Source organism: Sprattus sprattus, assembly GCF_963457725.1.
Source record: "Sprattus sprattus genome assembly, chromosome: 15".
NCBI classification, from domain to species: domain Eukaryota; kingdom Metazoa; phylum Chordata; class Actinopteri; order Clupeiformes; family Clupeidae; genus Sprattus; species Sprattus sprattus.
In genome coordinates this window covers 4202712-4224431 of record NC_137913.1, presented here as the reverse complement: position 1 = coordinate 4224431, position 21720 = coordinate 4202712, and the positions used below count along the sequence as shown (strand labels likewise).

Sequence of the window (21720 nt, the reverse complement as noted above, 5' to 3'; positions counted from 1 at the left end):
TGTGTTGCATAACCTCACTCTCCCAAGTGTTTAGTCCCTCTGTTATTGCATACATGTTCTGATATCTGGTTTTGTGTGACAAATGTGTTTCTTTATTTATACCGTTATAATGAGAGCAATATGCTTTGAATTGTATCTTGTCCGAAAAAGTGAATAAAAAGTTATAAACATATTCTTGGTGTGTGTGTTTGTATATGTGTGTGTGTGTGTGTGTGTGTGTGTGTGTGTGTGTGGAGGACGGCGACGACGACGACGACAAGACAGTAAGTATATTAAATTAACATTGATGAGTCAGCCCTTATCTCTCTCTCTCACACACACACACACACATTCTCTCTCTTCCTTCCCCCCATCTCTCTCTCTCACCAACACAGATGAGGAAGGACAGACAGAGTGTATGACTGAGTTATGTTCAGGAAATAGCTTGAGTTAGTTTGTTGAAAATAGTTGAAAATATCCTACTGTGTTATTTATTTATTTATTATTATTATTTTGAATTCCTTAAATTACTTTGGCGATTGGTGCCCTTTTTTTTGGCTTGAGCACCTGCCCCCCAAAATGTCTGTGCACTTGCCTGCATGACAGTATTCTCTACTACAGGTCAGCGATTGCAATGAACTTTGCTTTTTCTTCAAAGTCCGTGTCGTTGTCAATGACGATGTTTAGACGAACACGCCCACCCAATCAGGAAGTCATTTCAAAGTTAAGCACCGATTTCAGGCGGAAGGAAACTACGTGAAAACCAGTGAAGCGTTATATAGCACAAACAAAGAATGGCAGAAGCGGCTCCAAGTAACCACGAACTTTTTACATGCCCGGTTTGCCTTGATATACTGAATAATCCAGTAACTATTCTCTGTGGACACACTTACTGTAAAAAACTCAAAGCTGTGAAGTCCTGTCTGGAATGTATGTTTTCATACTGTGAAACTCACTACAAAGTTCACAATGACGTAAACCCTGGGCGAAAACACAAGGTGACTGATGCCACAGGCCAGCTACAGGAGAGGATCTGCACCCAACATGAGAAGCCTTTGGAGATATTTTGTCGAACGGACCAAAGTTGTGTTTGTTGGCTCTGTCTGGTGGATGAACACAAAGGCCATGACACTGTGTCAGCCTCTGCAGGGAGGAGAGAGAAACAGGTAAGGACAGGAGTTCTCTTGGTGAAAGATTGGACTTGTGTGGTAGGACATGGCTATTGGGTTTCCAACTGGAAGACAGGCTACAGACTCATCCTCTTTAGATTATTATAGCGTGAGGCAGAATGACGATAAAAATGTCATAATAACACACCTGTCTAATGAACTTCACACTGTCAGCATTCTCATACAGCAATGAAAACACATAGTCTGATTAACAGAAATAAGACAGAGAATCTCCTATTACATATGAACTGTATCTAAATAATCTAAATAATAAATAAACATAAAAAGCCTAAATTACCCTTTAATGTATTATGTTTGTGGGCATTTTGTAATACTTTTCTTGTTTTACAGTATTTTATATTAATACACATCATTGTTTCTGCCTACAATATTGCTGCCAGTCCTCTCAGATGAGCCCAGTGATTAGGGTGCTGAAATGGCATTATGTAGGGTCCTGGGTGGTTGGCTCTATGACTGGATGACATTACATGTCACAGGTCACAGGTCACTCAGTGAGGGTATAGTTGCAGTAAGGGTGTGGTGGACATTTGTATCAACTCCACAAGAGAAACTATAGTGGAAAACTCGGTGCAACCCCATCGAGGTTGGATGCCGAGGGTTTGCAGGCCAGTCACTCTACAGGGCTCTCAAGTTGTTGGGAATAAGGGGACTGCACAGCAAGAAAGCCATCAAGAACACCACAGATGCTGCTGAGAGGGCATCAAGATGGCTGTGGATCAAGAGGGGTGATCCGTGGGCAACACAAGCTACCTAGACACAAGCCGGGGACTGATCACCTCCGGCTGGGTCGCCTGGGCGAGGGTGTCTGATGTTGAAAGACCCGAAACACCCGATGATCCCAGGTTCCATCACTGATGATGTGTCTAGGTTGCACCAGTTGGTGTATATTAAACCTAAAGCCTTGTAATGAAACTGCGTTTCATTAAATAACCAATAGGCTATTCAGCAACACTATAGATCACCTCTCATTCAGGGTCAGTAGCTTAACCACCTTGTACTTTCAGGAATGCTATCAGAGAATCATAGTATTATGATGCCACCATAACTGTTTGTTTTGGATGTGATGTATTCCTTCAACATAGACACACTTGGGGGAGACCCAGAGTAAAATCCAGCAGAGAATCCAGGAGAAAGAGAAGAAGCTGCAGGAGCTGAGGAAGGCTGTGGAGACTCTCAAGGTGAGTACTGACCAGAGGAGAGGAGGACCCCAGCTGGCTGCTGGAGGAGCCATTTCAGGCTCAATCAGGGCTCTCCTCCAGTAAGCCAGTCAGGAGTCTGTAATGCTGAGCCACTTTCAAGCTCCTCTGAGCCACACTGTGGGTACCAGGCTGTGTGGAGGAGCTGAGTGAGTGGGCTGCTTTAGATGGACCCCTCCTCTTTGTGTGTCTCCTAACAGAGCTCTGCACAGACAGCAGTGGAGGACAGTGAGAGGATCTTCACTGAGATGATCCGCTCCATTGAGAGAAGGCACTCTGAGGTGAAAGAGCTGATCAGAGCTCAGGAGAAGGCTGTGGTGAGTCGGGTTGAAGGACTCCTGAAGCGACTGGAGCAGGAGATTGCTGAGCTGAAGAGGAGAGATGCTGAGCTGGAGCAGCTTTCACTCACAGAGGATCACATCCATTTCCTCAAGGTAAGTGTTGATGATGGATAATTAGTGCACAGAATGTTTGAGGGCACTGATTTATGTTTATATTCCTAGGTGGAAATTTGGATTTCAATTTAGATATTGTTGAATTTCCTTCAAGGATCTGTCCATTTCCAGACAATTTTTCTTCTTATTGTAACACAGTCCAAAGTATTTGAACATATACCTTTCCCTGTGCAGTTATGACATCTTACTTATACGGAGATGCTTTATTTTGAAAATGTAGCTATTCTCTCTTTGTCATCTCTTCCTCCTCTCTCTCGTTCTCTCTATCTCTGTGTTTCTTTTTATTTAGACTGTATTTAAAACTTACTTATACTTGGATGCTATTCTCTCTCACTGTGTCTCTTTCTCTCTCTGTGTCTTCTTTTTCTCCTCTCTCTCTTTCTCTCTATCTCTGTGTTTTAATTTAATTTAGACTTTCCAGTCAGTCAGTGAGACACCTGTGTCTAAAGACTTAAAATTCAGTCAGTACAGAGTTCACATCTCAATGTCAAACACCAGAGGATAATATGCTAACATTTTCTCTACCTCTGTCATCTCTTCTTCTTCTTCTTTCTCTCTCTGTGTGTCTTTATTTAGACTTTCCAGTCAGTCAGTGAGGCACATGAGTCTAAAGTCTTATTCTGCATCTCTGTGAAGCAAGGCCTCTCTTTTGAGGCTGTGAAGAAATCTGTCTCCTCACTAAAGACACAGCTGGAGAATTTCTGCAAGGAGGAAGTCATGAAGATATCTGCATCAGGTTAATCATTACTCACATAATGTAATGTAATGACTAACTATACTTTCCCTCTGGATTGTACTAATAAGCAAAATGTGATGGTGAACTTCAGGAATGTCACATATTTGTATTTCTCAATGTCACATATTTGTAACATATCGTTTGTATGTCGGTGAAGCTGAGATACTCTACAGGTGTCTCCATGTTTACTTGTCTTAAGAGGGTCTTTAAGGTTGAAGAAGCTGGAGACTCGTAATGTCCCTCAACAAGAGAACACAAATGTACTGCCATTATAAAAACAGAAGATTGATGCAATGTTGACATTTACACCAGTCAGTATTGTTTCTTATATGATTCTTTCTCTCTCAATAGTGACTGAAGTCCAGGCTATTTTGCCTCCTGAACCTACAACCAGAGAGGATTTCCTACGATGTGAGTTTGACACAAACACATTTTATACAGTTTACTTTATTCCAAATCACAAGTCAAGTTTCAGTATCAATCACATGGTCCTACATGTTTAAGCAGTTCAACATTTCAATATGGCTTTTATAGTTCATGGGTAGAGGAAACATTTTCCTAAAATGGCGTTCTAAATGGAAGTGTGGGAGGAGGTGCAGTTCTCCTCATCAATACACACACACACACACACACACACACACACACACACACACACACACACACACACACTTCATTTAAACTCAGTTTTCCTCATCAGCACACACTTAATTTCAAATCAGTTATCTTCATCAGCACAAACACACACACACACTTCATTTAAACTTAGTGCTCCTCATCAGCACACACACACACACACACACACACACGGACACACACACTTCATTTTTACTCAGTTCTCCTCATCCGCTTGCTTTGGCGCTCGCTCTCAACCCATCACCCCCCCTTACACCACCTGTCTCCCCTCTCACCACCCCCCCTTACACCACCTCTCTCCCCTCACACCACCTGTCTCCCCTTACACCACCTCTCTCCCCTTACACCACCTGTCTCCCCTCTCACCACCTCACCTTACACCACCTGTCTCCCCTCACACCACCTGTCTCCCCTTACACCACCCCCCCTTACACCACCTCTCTCCCCTCACACCACCTGTCTCCCCTTACACCACCTGTCTCCCCTTACACCACCCCCCCTTACACCACCTCTCTCCCCTCACACCACCTGTCTCCCCTCACACCACCTCACCTTACACCACCTGTCTCCCCTCACACCACCTCACCTTACACCACCTGTCTCCCCTCTCACCACCTCACCTTACACCACCTGTCTCCCCTCACACCACCTGTCTCCCCCCACACCACCTGTCTCCCCTTACACCACCTGTCTCCCCTTACACCACCTCACCTTACACCACCTGTCTCCCCTCACACCACCTGTCTCCCCCCACACCACCTGTCTCCCCTTACACCACCTGTCTCCCCTCACACCACCTCACCTTACACCACCTGTCTCCCCTCACACCACCTGTCTCCCCTCACACCACCTCACCTTACACCACCTGTCTCCCCTCACACCACCTGTCTCCCCTTATACCACCTGTCTCCCCTTACACCACCTGTCTCCCCTTGGTATAGAATGGGGCACAGGCACGGATTCTACATGACTCCTGTCAGCATAGTTGACTCCTCCACGATCCCTGCCAGGCGTTTTAGGCCAGACACACTCTTCTGGGTGCATCTCTTAGGCACATTTGGAACATGAAGTCCATGATCTGCCAAAAACTAGGACAACAAACTGGCATTTATATCCAGCTGATATAAAATATGCACTCGTGGAAGAAAGAGACATTTGTATTTCTCTGTATCTCTCTCTCTCTCTCCCCCTCTCTCTATTTTGTTATCTCTCACCCTTCACCCATACAACCAATCACACCTACAGACTTTTACTCACAAAGACACTTGAACACTTTCACACTCCTATATACTTACACACTCAACATCAATCATTCATACCAAGGACTCCCTTCAGACAAACACACACACACACACACACACACACACACTCAGACATAACAGTGCTCACTTTTGAACGTTTGAATACAGACACTCACACATGTACACCTGCACAAACATGTACAGAATCACACACACATAAACAAATCTTACTTATATGTAAAACATTCCTTCACAGAAAAATTCACATAAAAACATCTTAGCCCCCACAAATTTTCATATAAAACTAGAATGCGTTTCGTGAACGAACTGCGAGAGTGTGCTTGCTCTGTTGCGGCCATGACCGAGAGAACAAGTGCCTTGGAATTGGGGCAGGTGTCAGCTCTCCAGCTCTCCCTGCTGGATGAGCATGCACAAATGAGTATGCACAAATGAGTATGCATGAGTGAGTATGCATGAGTGAGTATGCATGAGTGAGTATGCATGAGTGAGTAAACATGAGTGAGTAAACATGAGTGAGTATGCACGAGTGAGTAAACATGAGTGAGTATGCATGAGTGAGTATGCATGAGTGAGTAAACATGAGTGAGTACGCATGAGTGAGTACGCATGAGTGAGTAAACATGAGTGAGTAAACATGAGTGAGTAAACATGAGTGAGTATGCATGAGTAAGTATGCATGAGTGAGTATGCATGAGTGAGTATGCATGAGTGAGTATGCATGAGTGAGTAAACATGAGTGAGTATGCACGAGTGAGTAAACATGAGTGAGTATGCATGAGTGAGTATGCATGAGTGAGTAAACATGAGTGAGTATGCACGAGTGAGTATGCATGAGTGAGTATGCATGTGAGGGACCGGGCAGTCACCCCACGTTGTTTTGGGAGGTTGCGACTGGACTGGGTGTTGTAGTTGGGAAGAAGGGTGCAGGAGATGGTGGCTTTCATATGAAAATGTATTTCTGTTTTATTTACTGGGGGAATTCTCTACATCAACCCCAAACCATTGCACACAAAATTAACAAACATAAATCACATACAAAACGCACTCACAGTGCTTCATTGATCTAGGCAGAATGTTCATTTACAGAATCATGCTAGGCAAATTTCACTTAGCAGAAATAGACTATTGCACAATTAACCACGCAGACTTAACAAGGCACCATTCACTATGTAGACTTCAACTAGGCACAATTCACTATGCAGACCAATAATAGGTACAATTCACTACACAGACTTAAATGAGGCACAATTCACTATGCAGACTCACACAAGGCGCAATTCACAATTCACTACGCAGACTCACACTAGGCACAATTCACTATGCAGACTCACACAAGGCACAATTCACTACGCAGACTCACACTAGGCACAATTCACTACGCATAGGTTAACTATAGTCTAAATTCTTACTAAGCACCATTAGTACTTAACACAGATCAGCAGAGCAAACAAAACAAGGCACAAGGTGTCCAAACAGCTAGACACAGTTTCCCTTCCACCTCACAACAGGTATGGGTTTCTCACAAATGCCTTGTCAATGCTTTCTGTTCAAAAGCTCTCTGCAAAGTTCTCATGGCCATCTCCAGAAAAGTCTCTCTCCATGAACATGAGGCGCCCTTTAAATAGGGGCCAGCTGAAGTCAATTGAAGCAATTTGGCCTCATGGGTCCAGCCACTATGGTGGGGGAGCCCGGATTGAACCATTGTGGTGGGGGAGTCCACCCCACACCAGGGCCAAACTCCTCATTAGACAGTGAGAAGGGGAAAAAAAATTCACCTTCTCACATTTCCTTCCCCTTCTGGAGTCTCGCAACACGGTGGCGAGACAAGACGGCCACCACGCTTCCGGCTCCAGCTCCTGCTGCCGTTCCAGCTCTTGCTACAGCTCAAGCAAGTCCCCCCAGTGTCTCCGTCAGCGTCACAATCCCACCACTGCCACCATATGTGAGGGACCGGGCAGTCACCCCACGTTGTTTTGGGAGGTTGCGACTGGACTGGGTGTTGTAGTTGGGAAGAAGGGTGCAGGAGATGGTGGCTTTCATATGAAAATGTATTTCTGTTTTATTTACTGGGGGAATTCTCTACATCAACCCCAAACCATTGCACACAAAATTAACAAACATAAATCACATACAAAACGCACTCACAGTGCTTCATTGATCTAGGCAGAATGTTCATTTACAGAATCATGCTAGGCAAATTTCACTTAGCAGAAATAGACTATTGCACAATTAACCACGCAGACTTAACAAGGCACCATTCACTATGTAGACTTCAACTAGGCACAATTCACTATGCAGACCAATAATAGGTACAATTCACTACACAGACTTAAATGAGGCACAATTCACTACGCAGACTCACACTAGGCACAATTCACTATGCAGACTCACACAAGGCACAATTCACTACGCAGACTCACACTAGGCACAATTCACTACGCAGACTCACACTAGGCACAATTCACTACGCATAGGTTAACTATAGTCTAAATTCTTACTAAGCACCATTAGTACTTAACACAGATCAGCAGAGCAAACAAAACAAGGCACAAGGTGTCCAAACAGCTAGACACAGTTTCCCTTCCACCTCACAACAGGTATGGGTTTCTCACAAATGCCTTGTCAATGCTTTCTGTTCAAAAGCTCTCTGCAAAGTTCTCATGGCCATCTCCAGAAAAGTCTCTCTCCATGAACATGAGGCGCCCTTTAAATAGGGGCCAGCTGAAGTCAATTGAAGCAATTTGGCCTCATGGGTCCAGCCACTATGGTGGGGGAGCCCGGATTGAACCATTGTGGTGGGGGAGTCCACCCCACACCAGGGCCAAACTCCTCATTAGACAGTGAGAAGGGGAAAAAAAATTCACCTTCTCACATTTCCTTCCCCTTCTGGAGTCTCGCAACACGGTGGCGAGACAAGACGGCCACCACGCTTCCGGCTCCAGCTCCTGCTGCCGTTCCAGCTCTTGCTACAGCTCAAGCAAGTCCCCCCAGTGTCTCCGTCAGCGTCACAATCCCACCACTGCCACCATATGTGAGGGACCGGGCAGTCACCCCACGTTGTTTTGGGAGGTTGCGACTGGACTGGGTGTTGTAGTTGGGAAGAAGGGTGCAGGAGATGGTGGCTTTCATATGAAAATGTATTTCTGTTTTATTTACTGGGGGAATTCTCTACATCAACCCCAAACCATTGCACACAAAATTAACAAACATAAATCACATACAAAACGCACTCACAGTGCTTCATTGATCTAGGCAGAATGTTCATTTACAGAATCATGCTAGGCAAATTTCACTTAGCAGAAATAGACTATTGCACAATTAACCACGCAGACTTAACAAGGCACCATTCACTATGTAGACTTCAACTAGGCACAATTCACTATGCAGACCAATAATAGGTACAATTCACTACACAGACTTAAATGAGGCACAATTCACTATGCAGACTCACACAAGGCGCAATTCACAATTCACTACGCAGACTCACACTAGGCACAATTCACTATGCAGACTCACACAAGGCACAATTCACTACGCAGACTCACACTAGGCACAATTCACTACGCAGACTCACACTAGGCACAATTCACTACGCATAGGTTAACTATAGTCTAAATTCTTACTAAGCACCATTAGTACTTAACACAGATCAGCAGAGCAAACAAAACAAGGCACAAGGTGTCCAAACAGCTAGACACAGTTTCCCTTCCACCTCACAACAGGTATGGGTTTCTCACAAATGCCTTGTCAATGCTTTCTGTTCAAAAGCTCTCTGCAAAGTTCTCATGGCCATCTCCAGAAAAGTCTCTCTCCATGAACATGAGGCGCCCTTTAAATAGGGGCCAGCTGAAGTCAATTGAAGCAATTTGGCCTCATGGGTCCAGCCACTATGGTGGGGGAGCCCGGATTGAACCATTGTGGTGGGGGAGTCCACCCCACACCAGGGCCAAACTCCTCATTAGACAGTGAGAAGGGGAAAAAAAATTCACCTTCTCAGAATGCACGAGTGAGTAAACATGAGTGAGTATGCATGAGTGAGTAGAGCCCTGGTATGGAAGGTGTCTCTTAATATTCCTAGTTATACAGTTGAATGGAGAGGGACAGAGAGAGAAGAGGAACCGTGCGCAGGTGTCAGTGAGAGTTGTCAGTGAATCACAGGTGCAAGCCAGTTTAATGAGCCTATTATGATGTCATAATGCCTCAAAGTTCTGCCATGCAAGTCTATGGAGAAAAAAGGTGATGGAAAAAGAGGAATAAAAAAGGAGTGGTAAGGAGTACCGCCACGAAAAGTCATAGCAGCTTGCACCGGATCGGGCCGGACGTTTTGGTGTTTGAACGGCGTCTCTATCTCAATCGGGCGAGGAGTAGTTAGCTGCAAGAAAAACTACTAGAATAAAAAAAATAGTAAAAAACGAAGAACAATAGTGTGCTTCCCTTCGGGCAAGCACACTAATAACAACAACCCCCCCCCAACACACACACACACACCTAACACATAAAATACCTAACACCATATTCACCTAACAAACATACCTAACACATACAAATACTTAAGTTTGTCCTGTCTTCTTCTTCATTAGACTCCTGTCACTTCACACTGGATCCAAACACAGCATACAGAAACCTCCATCTGTCTGAGGGGAACAGGAGGGTGGAGAGGAGAGATGAGCTCCAGTCATATCCTGATCATCCAGAGAGATTTGATGTGTGGTCTCAGGTGCTGTGTAGAGAGGGTGTGTCTGGACGCTGCTACTGGGAGGTTGAGTGGAATGGGGAGAGGGTTTTTATTTCAGTCTCATATAAAAGCATCAGCAGGAGAGGAAGGGGTGGTGACTGTGTGTTTGGACGTAATACTCAGTCCTGGCGGCTGTTCCTCTCCAGCAGCAGCTCCTCTTTCATACACAATAATAAAGACACTGAACTCCCTCTAGTGGCCAGCTCCAGAATAGGAGTGTATGTGGATCACAGGGCAGGAACTCTGGCCTTCTACAGCATCTCTGACACAATGACCCTCTTGCACAGAGTCCATACCACATTCACTCACACACTTTACCCTGGGTTTTTGCTTAATCGTGTTGGCGCATCAGTGAAGCTGTTGTGAGCGAGATGTACATATGCTAAATCCAGACTACATTCACCCAGCCTCTCTACCCTGGGTTTAGGGTTAGACGTTAGATCACCAGTGAAGCTGTTGTGACTCTGGGGTGGAGCGCTGGGGTGACCCCATGTATTGGCAGCAGTGGCGGCTCGCCCATAGGGTGCGCTGGGGCTCCGCCCCCCCGCTGACCTGACTGCCTGTTTTTCTTTTCTTTTCTTTTTTAAATAATCTCTCATTTTGAAAAAATAACCTGTGTTAATACAATGATATTGATGATTTTGCTTTAGAATGGGTTTAGAACTCTCCAAAATTATATTTACATTACATTCACTTTCAAGTTCCACGTTTAAAACGTGAACGTTTATCATTTTTGGTGTAGTAGCCAATAGGATGTCTTGCCGGGGCTCCTGGTCGATCAGCCCGTGTGTGCTGTATTTAAGCCAATGGCTCCCCTGTTGCTAGGCAAAAAAGAATACACATCCGCCAATCATCGTCGAGGAATTTTATGGGTTACGGGCGCTGAAGGCTAGAGCCCCTACCAAGATGCACCACTGCTTGTTAACAGGTATTTTCCATTCTAGCAGAGAAGTGTTAAGCATGGCGACGTCGGATGTAGTTGTGGGAGCTCAGCTAGCCCCAAATTCAGTCAAATCCTTACATCTGCATCCCTTTGGAAGAAGAACTTTTGCGGAAAAGCTAATTGTTAAACAACTCGGACCAGACAAGCCAGAAGTGAAAATAACCCAACAGACGCGAGAAAAGGGGAAAACATACACCAGAAGCTTTTCCCGAGATTGGTTCGATCGAAAGGCATGGCTAGCTGTGGGTATGTCAATGCCATCTTTTGTTTTCTTTGCCTGCTGTTTAAAACAAGTGCGTGTGATAGACAGTTCGTGGACACAGACAGGAATGACAGAACTGAAGCATTGGTCAGAACGCGTTTAAAAACATGTGCGGTCAAGAGTGCAATTTGTTGTTTCTAAGTTGTGAGCTGTTACTGTTTCATACCAGTTAAAATAATCTTTCTTCTCATACTCATACAGCTGCAGTATACATGTCTTTAAAAAAACTAAATTGTTGTAGTAGTTGTAGTAACAAAAAACTGTTGTTCCCTAGTATAATTTATCGTTATGTGTTGGCACTTTCTATCTGGACATGGACCATAATAAACATGTAACTTGTTCATTATCATTACCTGTGAAACAGTTGATTTCTACATGGCAGATATATTAATATTGTCTTTAGACCATTGGTATTGACTGGTTTGAGTTATTTTATTGGTATAGGCAAGGGGCTGTTTTAAAACTGAGCAGCACTTCTCTGCATCAACAGCTCACGTCTCGTTTTTAATTTATTGGCCTACATCATGAAATAGCGAACAACAAATTTATCATTGTGAATGATTTGGAATCTCCGGCTGGCCACCCGAAAATGCACCAGAATGCAGGAAATCATATCTACGAAATTCAAAAATTTCTGGGGGAGAACCCCCAGACCCCCCGCTCAAATAGCCCCACCAAAAAAAATAATCACCAGCCGCCACTGATTGGCAGGTATACTGCACTGGTGTGGTGGTGGTCTGGGAAGAAAAGATTGCTCTGCAGATGACATCTGAGGCTGAACTTAGAATTTATTTACAACCCTAATTGATAAAAAAAGCACAGAAATAAAAGATGATAAAAAAAGCACAGAAAAACAGAAAGAAGAAATTTGTTATATTACCTTTTTTGTTTTAGATTACCTTGATTACACTTTACTCGATAGCTTACACACTATAACTGGGCCTGTTAACTAAACATCCCAAACCATTACGCCATCTACCAAAAGACAGACTAATTTCCCAAAGTTATAAACACTATCACCCTGTGTTCACACATAATTCAGATTTATTGAACGTTTTGTGCAAAACTCTACACACAAATCCCTTTATATATCACTGGCTGAACCATGTGCTCATTTAGTAAGCACTGATATTCAATTTCATGAACTAGTCATCACAGCTTAAACACACCTAACTATTCCCCAGGAGTGAAAAGCGGTCACACACCAATCAGAACCTCAGGATGGGTAGACTAATGAGCAATGGGCCAATCAGAACCTCAGGATAGGTAGATTAATTGGCCATTGGTCACTTCACTTGTGTTGGAATAATTTATCCACAAAGTACAAACTGTTTATTTTTCATTGGTTTATATTGCTCAATACATTTAAACATTATTTTACTGTATTCAATGTTCTTTACATATCAGTTACATATTTTTATAGTACATTAACTTTTTATCAGAATTTTTTTGTTTATTTTACTACAGTCCATTGAGAAATTAAAAGTTCTGAAAGTGTATACATGTGTTTATATTGTGTTCATCATGTGGAGAGGTTGTTCTGGGGGGGAACCATAAGTGCCATCACTCATTGCAGTAACAGGTTCTTACAGGAGTGTTTTGAACTGATCTCACCAGAGTGTACTGGCTACTCTGTAGTGTGTGTCTTTTGTGTGATGAAGGAAGACAAAGTTTGGTTTAGATTAGGGCTGTCAAGCAAATAAATGACATTCTTTGTATTAAAATGCTTTGTGATTAATTGATCTAAATGAATTGCATTTATCAATTTGCCGTGAGCAGCCTTTAAAAATCGGTCAGATTTGCCATTGAGGTGAAGAGCCTGGGCAGAGTGATGTTCACCACACAATAATGGCAAACAACAGATACTTCAGTGACTATTTAATGAAGAACACATTTTTATTTATTCCTGATTAACAAATCTGAAGTTTGTCTAAACCCAGCTAGCTACTAAATGATTTAAAGACACAACTGCACATCCATCCAAACAGCCAGTTCTCAGGCCCACTGCAGACGAAGTTCTCTCATGAACACCATGTCACACCAAGCACTGTGTTGATTCCTACACACACAGCTACACACTCTCCCATCAGACTCCATTTTACTGGTTCTCTCCCTCCTTCTCCATCACTCTCCCGCTTCCTCTCTCTCCCTTTCCTTCTTCCTCTCCTTCTTTTCCTCTCTTTCCTTCTCTATCTTCCTCTCTTTCTCCTTCTCCTCTCTTTCCTTCTCTATCTTCCTCTCTTTCTCCTTCTCCCTAACTCTCCCTTTGTCCTTCCTCTCTCTCTCTCTCTCTCTCTCTCTCTCTCTCACACACACACACACAGACATACATACATACATACATACATTCTCAAATAATCTGACTGACTCCTCCCCAACAGTGTGATAACATCTCTGCCACTCCTCCTTAGAATAAAACACATGGAACAGAAACTGAACCCTCACGCTGTTATCTTCCTGTATGTGATCGTGGCTGGGAGAAATGGCGGAAGCTTCGACCCAAAGACAGGATTCTTTCACTTGTTCAGTTTGTCTGGATCTAATAAAGGATCCAGTTACCGTTCCATGTGGACACACTTATTGTCTGGGCTGTATTAAAGGTTGCTGGGATCAGGAAGATGGTAAAGGCATCTACAGCTGCCCCCAGTGCAGACAGACATTTAGACCAAGACCCGTTCTCGGTAGAAACATTTTGATTGCTGAAATGGTGGATGAGTTAAGGAAGACCAGAATCCAAACTGATGTTCCTGCGCACTGTTATGCTGGACCTGGAGATGTGGAGTGTGACGTCTGCACTGGAAGAAAACTCAAAGCTGTGAAGTCCTGTCTGGAATGTCTGGTGTCATACTGTGAAACTCACTACAAAGTTCACAATGAACTTTTTCCTGGACGAAAACACAAGGTGATTGATGCCACAGGCCAGCTACAGGACAGGATCTGTTCTCATCATAAGAAGGTTTTTGAAATATTTTGTCGAACCGATCAGAGTTGTATCTGCTTTCTGTGCACGATGGGTGAACATAAAGGCCATGACACAGTCACTGCTGCAGAAGAATGGACAGACAAACAGGTCAGTACTGGAGCGAGATGTGTGTCCAACATTTCTATGAGGGCTCATATACATACTAACTGTGAACGTAATAATATAAGTACAACAATACTTTCTCAACAGTCTTTAAGTCTAGCTGTTTCTGCAATGACTTTGCCCTTTAGAGAAAGGAAGAACCAGGCCATGATTATCAGGTGCAAGGTCCAGTGTTGTACTGTAAAAACAGTGAAACATTAACCTGTCAGCTTCAAAATGAACACAGTTTTACCTTGCAAGATAATGTTCTGTTCTGTTAAATAGATTCTGTGCCAGCTTCACACGTTTCTTGCTGTTTAATACCAGTGCTCCTCTTGAGCTCAATGTGTCATTAAATCAATCTCTTGAAAAGTCTCAAATTAACTATAAATGTTCAGTTGTCGTGTGATATCTGATTATTATTGTTGTAAATAATCCTCCGATAATATGATGAAAAGAGTTTGTTTGTTTTTGTTTTTTAAACAGGCAGTTGGGGCAGACCCAGAGGAAATTCCAGCAGAGAATCCAGGAGAGAGAGAAGGAGCTGCAGGAGCTGAGAAAGGCTGTGGAGACTCTCAAGGTGAGAACTGACCACATAAGACAACAGTTGGCTCAGCAATCGCTTGTTATTGTGTTATCACCATTATGCTACCATCTCTACATGATACAGACTATCACAAAAAGAAATGGTTTTGGCAGGATTTGCCCTTGGTCATTTGATCAAGAAGACCTAGTCACACCACAAGTGAGTTTGCTCCTTCACTTACCTCTGTGGGTCTCCTGCCCCCCTCCTCTTTGTGTGTCTCCTAACAGAGCTCTGTACAGACAGCAGTGGAGGACAGTGAGAAGATCTTTACTGAGATGATCCGCTCCATTGAGAGAAGGCGCTCTGAGGTGAAAGAGCTGATCAGAGATCAGGAGAAGGCTGAGGTGAGTCGGGCTGAAGGACTCCTGAAGCGACTGGAGGAGGAGATTGCTGAGCTGAAGAGGAGAGATGCTGAGCTGGAGCAGCTTTCGCACACAGAGGATCATATCCATTTGATTAAGGTAGCAGAATTTAAAATAAAGCATCCATTCGGGTTTGAGAGGAAAAATGCATATTCATATACCTAAACACATTAGTGCATACACACTAAACCAACTTAATTCACCCATCTTGTCTGCAGCCTTTAGGGAAACACAGACCTGGCTGAATATTAAGGATGTCTGCCTCAACTTTTATGTGTTTCTCTCTGTAGAATTTACAGTCAATCAGAGACTCTTCTCACTCCTTGCCCAGCATGACCTTCAACCAAAGCTTCTCTTTTGAGGCTGTGAAGGAATCTGTCTCTGGAGTGAAGGTGCAGCTGGAGGAGAAACTAGATGACATCTTCAGGCAGGAAGTAGTCAGGATATCTACAGCAGGTGGATACAAATGTAGAGCTGACTCAATGATGAATTCCTTATTTCAAAGTTTGAGAACACAAGGATCCCACTTAATTATGATTTATTTTTCTGTATGTCTCAACAGTGACGAATATCCAGATCATCCAGTCTTTAGAAAGTGAGTATCTCTCTCTCTCTCTCTCTCTCTCTCTTTCTCTTTCTCTCTTTCTCCCTCCCTCTCTCTCTCACTATCTCTCTATGTCTCACACACACACACACACACACACACACACACACACACACACACACAGATACACGCACACAAACATTCTATTGTTATTATTACTTATGACACTGATCAGCATTGTAGCCCTCTCACACTGTGAGTTTAAACTGCATTTGAAATTTGATCTCAGTTTTGGGTTGAAGCATTAGACACATCAGTAAACATGTTGTGAACAGGGTTTAGGTAACATTCCTGGACACCAGTGACAATTTTATGTATACATACACAGAAAAAAAGACATGCCTTTTATGCACTGTAAAGCTGAATAACCCTTGGTAAAGGAAAAGGCAGTTGCCTAAGAAATAACCTTTTCTTTTTCAGCTGAAGTGAAACGACTTTTCACTGGTCTGTCACAGTTGCTAAAAACAAACATGAAAGAAAACCAGAAGATGAAGCCGGCTAAAACTATAAGGGAGTCAGTGTCTGTAAATAAGTGTGTGAGTCTGGTCTTCAGATCCTGGGTGAATGAGTCTTAAATGTGTCTCTCTGTTTTGGAACCCTAGATGCTGATCCTGAGGTCCCAGTCAGAAGAACAAACAGTAATAAGATACTGCCACCAAACAGTAGGTTATTACTGACTGATTCTGAGAGTCTCTAAGCTTTTATCTCAGGGGTCTTGCACAGAAATAATAGTTTAAATGTATCTCATCACTGATATAATCTGATCTCAATGAAACCCTCTTAGACATAGGAGGCATGGAGGTGTGGTTGGGCTCCAGAGTTTATAATAATTGCCTTGATAATAATCATGTGGGAAAATGTCCTAAACTTTATTCATCTAGAGATTAGGAGAGATAAAGCATAACTACTAGATCTTATAATTTACAATTTGATCAGGGAAAACACAGTAGCCAATGGTGGTCAGAGATGGAGTTAAATTTCAGGTTCAGAAACAATATCTCTGCAAACAAACATTTGTTCCCTAAAAAAGCATAAAAAAACAGTTACCTGCCCCTGTTCACACATGAGCTCACCTGGGCGTTGTCCTGGCTCTGTACTAGGGGGCTGGCAGGGTCATGTCCACACCATTGACACTGAATTCTACCCCACAAACTAGTGATTCGCTTTACAATTAAAATTTCAACGCAATGGAAACTAAAGTTGCATCGTTTTTCAACATCAGGGCTGTGATTTCGGACTTAGGCTACTGCTCTCTTTATTATTCCCTATGAACTTCTCTCAAGTTTTCTATCATAACTCTGGGAATTTGACATTAAAGCAGCATCAGATTTGGGACATATCATTCCAAGACACAGAAAGGTGTTAGACTGAATGGCTGCGCCCAGGCAAACTGGATCCTATTTTGTGGATATTCTCCAGAGTTCATATCTGAAAGGGGCTAAAGACATCCCAGTATACATATTCTAAACTGATTTTACCCACTATGTCTGCAATAAGCATGTGTTCATGAATAAATTAAATGATTTAAGAACTGAAGGACTTTAAAATGCCCTTACCATCTTAATGAAGATTTAATATTGAGCACATCTCCATCTTCTCTTGTCAGTAATAAACTTACTTTATTGAGTGCAAATTGTACCCCACCTCACTAACATATGTTATTTTTGGTCTGCTGGTCCCATATTTCATAAAGGTTTAAACTGTAGGAGACAGATGCCCTCTGTAATATTTAAACTCATATATCCAGACAGTTGCAGTCATTTGTCATATTTAAAGCATGGAAATCTCCCTCCATTTTGCTTTGTGTGTATTTATTTATGAATTCGTGTGGTTGTGATAATAATATCAAATAATGTTGTGGTTCCAACAGACCCGTGAACACCCTGAATCTAAGAAAAATATGAACCCAACAGGAGAGACAGCATTCTTTATAAATGAGAATATGAAAAATGAGCTTGTTGTGATGTTTATGAATGCCTTTCTCACTCAGTTTAATGATCTGTAATGTGATGTTTTCTGTCTCAGTGTCTGAAGTCCAGGCAGTTTTTCTTGAACCAGCGACCAGAGAGGAGTTCTCACAGTGTAAGTTGGAGATGAAGACATGCAAGATTTCACACGCACACACACACACAACTTGCACACACAGGGATACACTCACATGCTTAAAATCATGACACCCCCCCCCCCCCCCCCCCCACACACACACACACATCCATTCATGCTTTTGAACTTTTTAATATACAGCCACTGGAACCTTTACACCCTCAGTGTCTCTCAAATATCAAAATTACTTAAAAATAACAAGTACTTACAGTAACCCAACATCATTAATTCCTAGAAAGGGCTACCTTCAGCCAAACACACACACTGCCTTTTACACACACACACGCACACGCACACGCACACGCACACGCACACGCACACGCACATGCACATGCACACATGCATACACACATGCGCACACACACACACACACACACACACACACACACACACACACACACACACACACACACACACACACACAAAGCCATACTCACTTTTGAACTTTTGAATACAGACATTCACACATGTACACTTGCACAAACATATACAGATTCACACATAGAAAAACAAATCTCACTTATATGTGAAACATTCCCTCATAGAAGAAATCACAGAAATAAATCTCATCCCCCACACGCAAAGATTCATATAAAATAACAACAACAACCACACACACAGTCCTAACACACACACATAACAAACACACCTGACAAATATAAATACCTAAGTTTGTCCTGTCTTCTCCTCCATCAGACTCCTGTCACTTCACACTGGATCCAAACACAGCACACAGAAACCTCCATCTGTCTGAGGGGAACGGGAGGGTGGAGAGGAGAGCTGGAGCCCAGTCATATCCTGATCATCCAGAGAGATTTGATGGGAAGGGTCAGGTGCTGTGTAGAGAGGGTGTGTCTGGACGCTGCTACTGGGAGGTTGAGTGGAGTGGGAGGTGGGTTAATATAGCAGTCTCATATAGAAGCATCAGCAGGAGAGGAAAGGGTTATGAGTGTGTGTTTGGAGGTAATGATCAGTCCTGGATTCTGAGCCTCTCCCCCAGCAGCTCCTATTTCTGGCACAATTATAAACACACTAAACTCCCTCTAGTGGCCACCTCCAGAATAGGAGTGTATGTGGATCACAGGGCAGGAACTCTGGCCTTATACAGCATCTCTGACACAATGACCCTCTTGCACAGAGTCCAGACCACATTCACTCACACACTCTACCCTGGGTTTTGGCTAGCTTCTGATTCAACAGTGAAGCTGCTGTGACTGACATGTCTAGATGCTGTTAGTACATACATCTCACATGATTTAACACAGGGGTCTCAAATGAATTTTAGTTAAGGGCCACATACTGCCCACTTTGATCTCAAGTAGGCCAGGCCAGTAAAATCATAGCATAATAAAGCATACATAACAACAACATTTCTCTATGTTCTCTATGTTTCATTGGTTAAGGTTTTTGGTTAAGGTTTGATGATAATAAACCCTATTTTAAGGTCTTTCTATAATAAACTACAAACATAAAGACCAAAAACTTAAATGTCAGCCCACTGTTTATCTGCCTGGGCTCATCTTTGCAGATTCCCTCGCCTTGTGACGCGTTCGACGTGAAGCACGTCCTAAAGTGAGCACTGCTGCCTGTGGCCATAAGCGTTTCTGCCTCCGGAGCACACATGGCATTTATGCTGATTTTGAGGCAATTACTGGATTGCTTAAAAAATTATATAAACCTCCATATTCTTAAGGGACATTCTGATTCACAACCCTTTAAATGCATTAAGAAACAAGTGCAATTTGTAGAAAGCAGCTACTTTTATAGAAATGCAATTGATGTCTTTCTGTTATTTTCACGCTTAGCAAAGTCATCTGGTGGGCCGAGCTGGACCCCCTGGTTGTTTGTCACCCTTAACACATCACTCACACATTAGCAGTGGCGTTTCTACATTAGGGGCACATTGGTCACTGCCCCACCAGATCCAGATGGCGCTGTGGTGCAGAAAGCTCAATACATCCGTTTATATCTTATTTAATTTCATATGCAAAGTAGTGATTTAATTGTAAAGGTGTGTGTGAATAAACTAGACTCACAAGCATTTTAGTGCTGTTTTGGAGTAACTTGATTTGCATACGTTTCTGTGTTGGTGCTTGCTCTGTGAAATGCTGCCTGCTCTCCGCTGTCCCTCCCCTTCTGGGGCAATGCTGCAAACATAAGACTGTTGCTATGTGTAACCCTTGTTAGTTTCACTTGATAGAAGTGGATGAACCCTAACTCTAGTCACATTTGTATTAGTACTTGGTATTGTGAGACACTCCCTAAGCCCACCACTGATATGCGCTTGAAGAGCGGGTGCACAGTAGCATAGTATCTTGAGGGGTGATGTACAAGAGCATGAAGGACATAGTCAGAGAGAAAGTTCTAGTACTGAGCATGAAAGACATAGGTAGAGATAATGCTCTAATGCTGTCAGAGTTGCACAGCAGGCTGCTTTTTAGAGTGTGGATGAAGATGACCTCAAGGCTGTCTGTTAAGAAAGGCTGTGCTTGAATGTTACATTTTTCCAGAAGCAGTTGTAGCTCAAACTGGTAAGACCAAACACACCATGTACTAAGTACTAGCTAGTACCACCAGGGGGAGCTCCAGAGAATGGTTACTTTCTGTCAGTGCCTCTGACACCTCCCACTAAACACTAGTTGGTCTGGGGTACCACCATCAACTTACGACTAACAGTGATGAGATCAGCAGGAGGACCTCTTGAAACTGGTCAGAAACTAGATGGGGGCACTGGCACTTTTCATAGAGCACCTTAGTTGGTCTGTTGAAACACTTTCACTAAATGCTGACTTTAGAAAGCCAATGCAATGTTAATGAACTAAAATAATATAATATACTGACCCTGGGCTACTTAATTTCAGGAAGTGAACCAGAGTTTTTTTGTCAGTCCCGCCCCTCCCGCCCCCTAGAATTTCACCTAGCATCACAAATTTAAGATTGATTTGTTTTCACACAGACATCTTTTGCAGAGCACTGGGTATTGACCAATTCCACTCTGTTGTGAGACTGTATTCTGAAGACACTATGTTCAGACATGTTAACAGATTTTATTTTATACCCCAAACACTCACTCACCCAAGCCCTTCCCGCTAGTTGATGGGGTGCATGAGGAGGTGGCTCAAAGGTCACGGCCCCCTCCACTGAGAGAAGATGACAGCATCTTTACCGTACGTGATGTTATTTTTACAAATAATAGGGATCTTAAGCAGCATCTTATACACGTATACATACTGTATGTACTGAACAGTGATCTTAAGCAGTATCTTATACACGTATACATACTGAATGTACTGAACAGTGATCTTAAGCAGCATCTTATACACGTATACATACTGAATGTACTGAACAGTGATCTTAAGCAGCATCATACATACTGTATGTACTTAACTGTCTCCTTTGTTGACCTGATAAAAGAGTGAAGTGAATGGCTTTTGACCAGTGGTGTAGTGGTCCCTGGAGAAGTGGGTATACTCTTAATTGTTTTAAGCAGCCCATACAGCAAAGGATAAACGCTCTGTTTTGAGAAGTGGGTAAACGCAATGCTGACTGAAAAATAAGTGGGTATACTCCGTATACCTGCATATACCCTGGACTACACCACTGCTTTTGA

General features: G+C 43.0%; 3 protein-coding genes across 3 annotated transcripts in view; 2 read left to right on the top strand and 1 right to left on the bottom strand.

The window, feature by feature from the left end:
• LOC308375750 (prolactin-releasing peptide receptor-like) overlaps positions 1-21424 on the bottom strand; it is a gene marked incomplete at both ends in the record, with an annotated part of 72879 nt that extends 51455 nt beyond the window's left edge. Inside the window, 2 exons of the mRNA XM_080851928.1 lie at positions 20382-20424; positions 21393-21424. Of these exons, the coding sequence (XP_080708054.1) occupies positions 20382-20424; positions 21393-21424 (75 nt within the window). The remainder of the gene's footprint in view (positions 1-20381; positions 20425-21392) is intronic.
• LOC308375681 (tripartite motif-containing protein 16-like protein) lies at positions 1853-10552 on the top strand (the record flags this gene model as incomplete). The annotated part of the gene is made up of 6 exons (XM_080851865.1): positions 1853-1972; positions 2252-2347; positions 2566-2799; positions 3397-3556; positions 3917-3967; positions 10032-10552. The coding sequence occupies 6 exons, from the start codon at positions 1853-1855 to the stop codon at positions 10550-10552; spliced, it is 1182 nt and encodes a 393-aa protein (XP_080707991.1).
• LOC308376506 (tripartite motif-containing protein 16-like) lies at positions 13874-19324 on the top strand (the record flags this gene model as incomplete). The annotated part of the gene is made up of 5 exons (XM_080852861.1): positions 13874-14461; positions 14946-15035; positions 15269-15502; positions 15694-15859; positions 18807-19324. 5 exons carry the CDS (start codon positions 13874-13876, stop codon positions 19322-19324), a joined length of 1596 nt encoding a protein of 531 aa, XP_080708987.1.
• Positions 21425-21720: the final 296 nt, after the last annotated feature.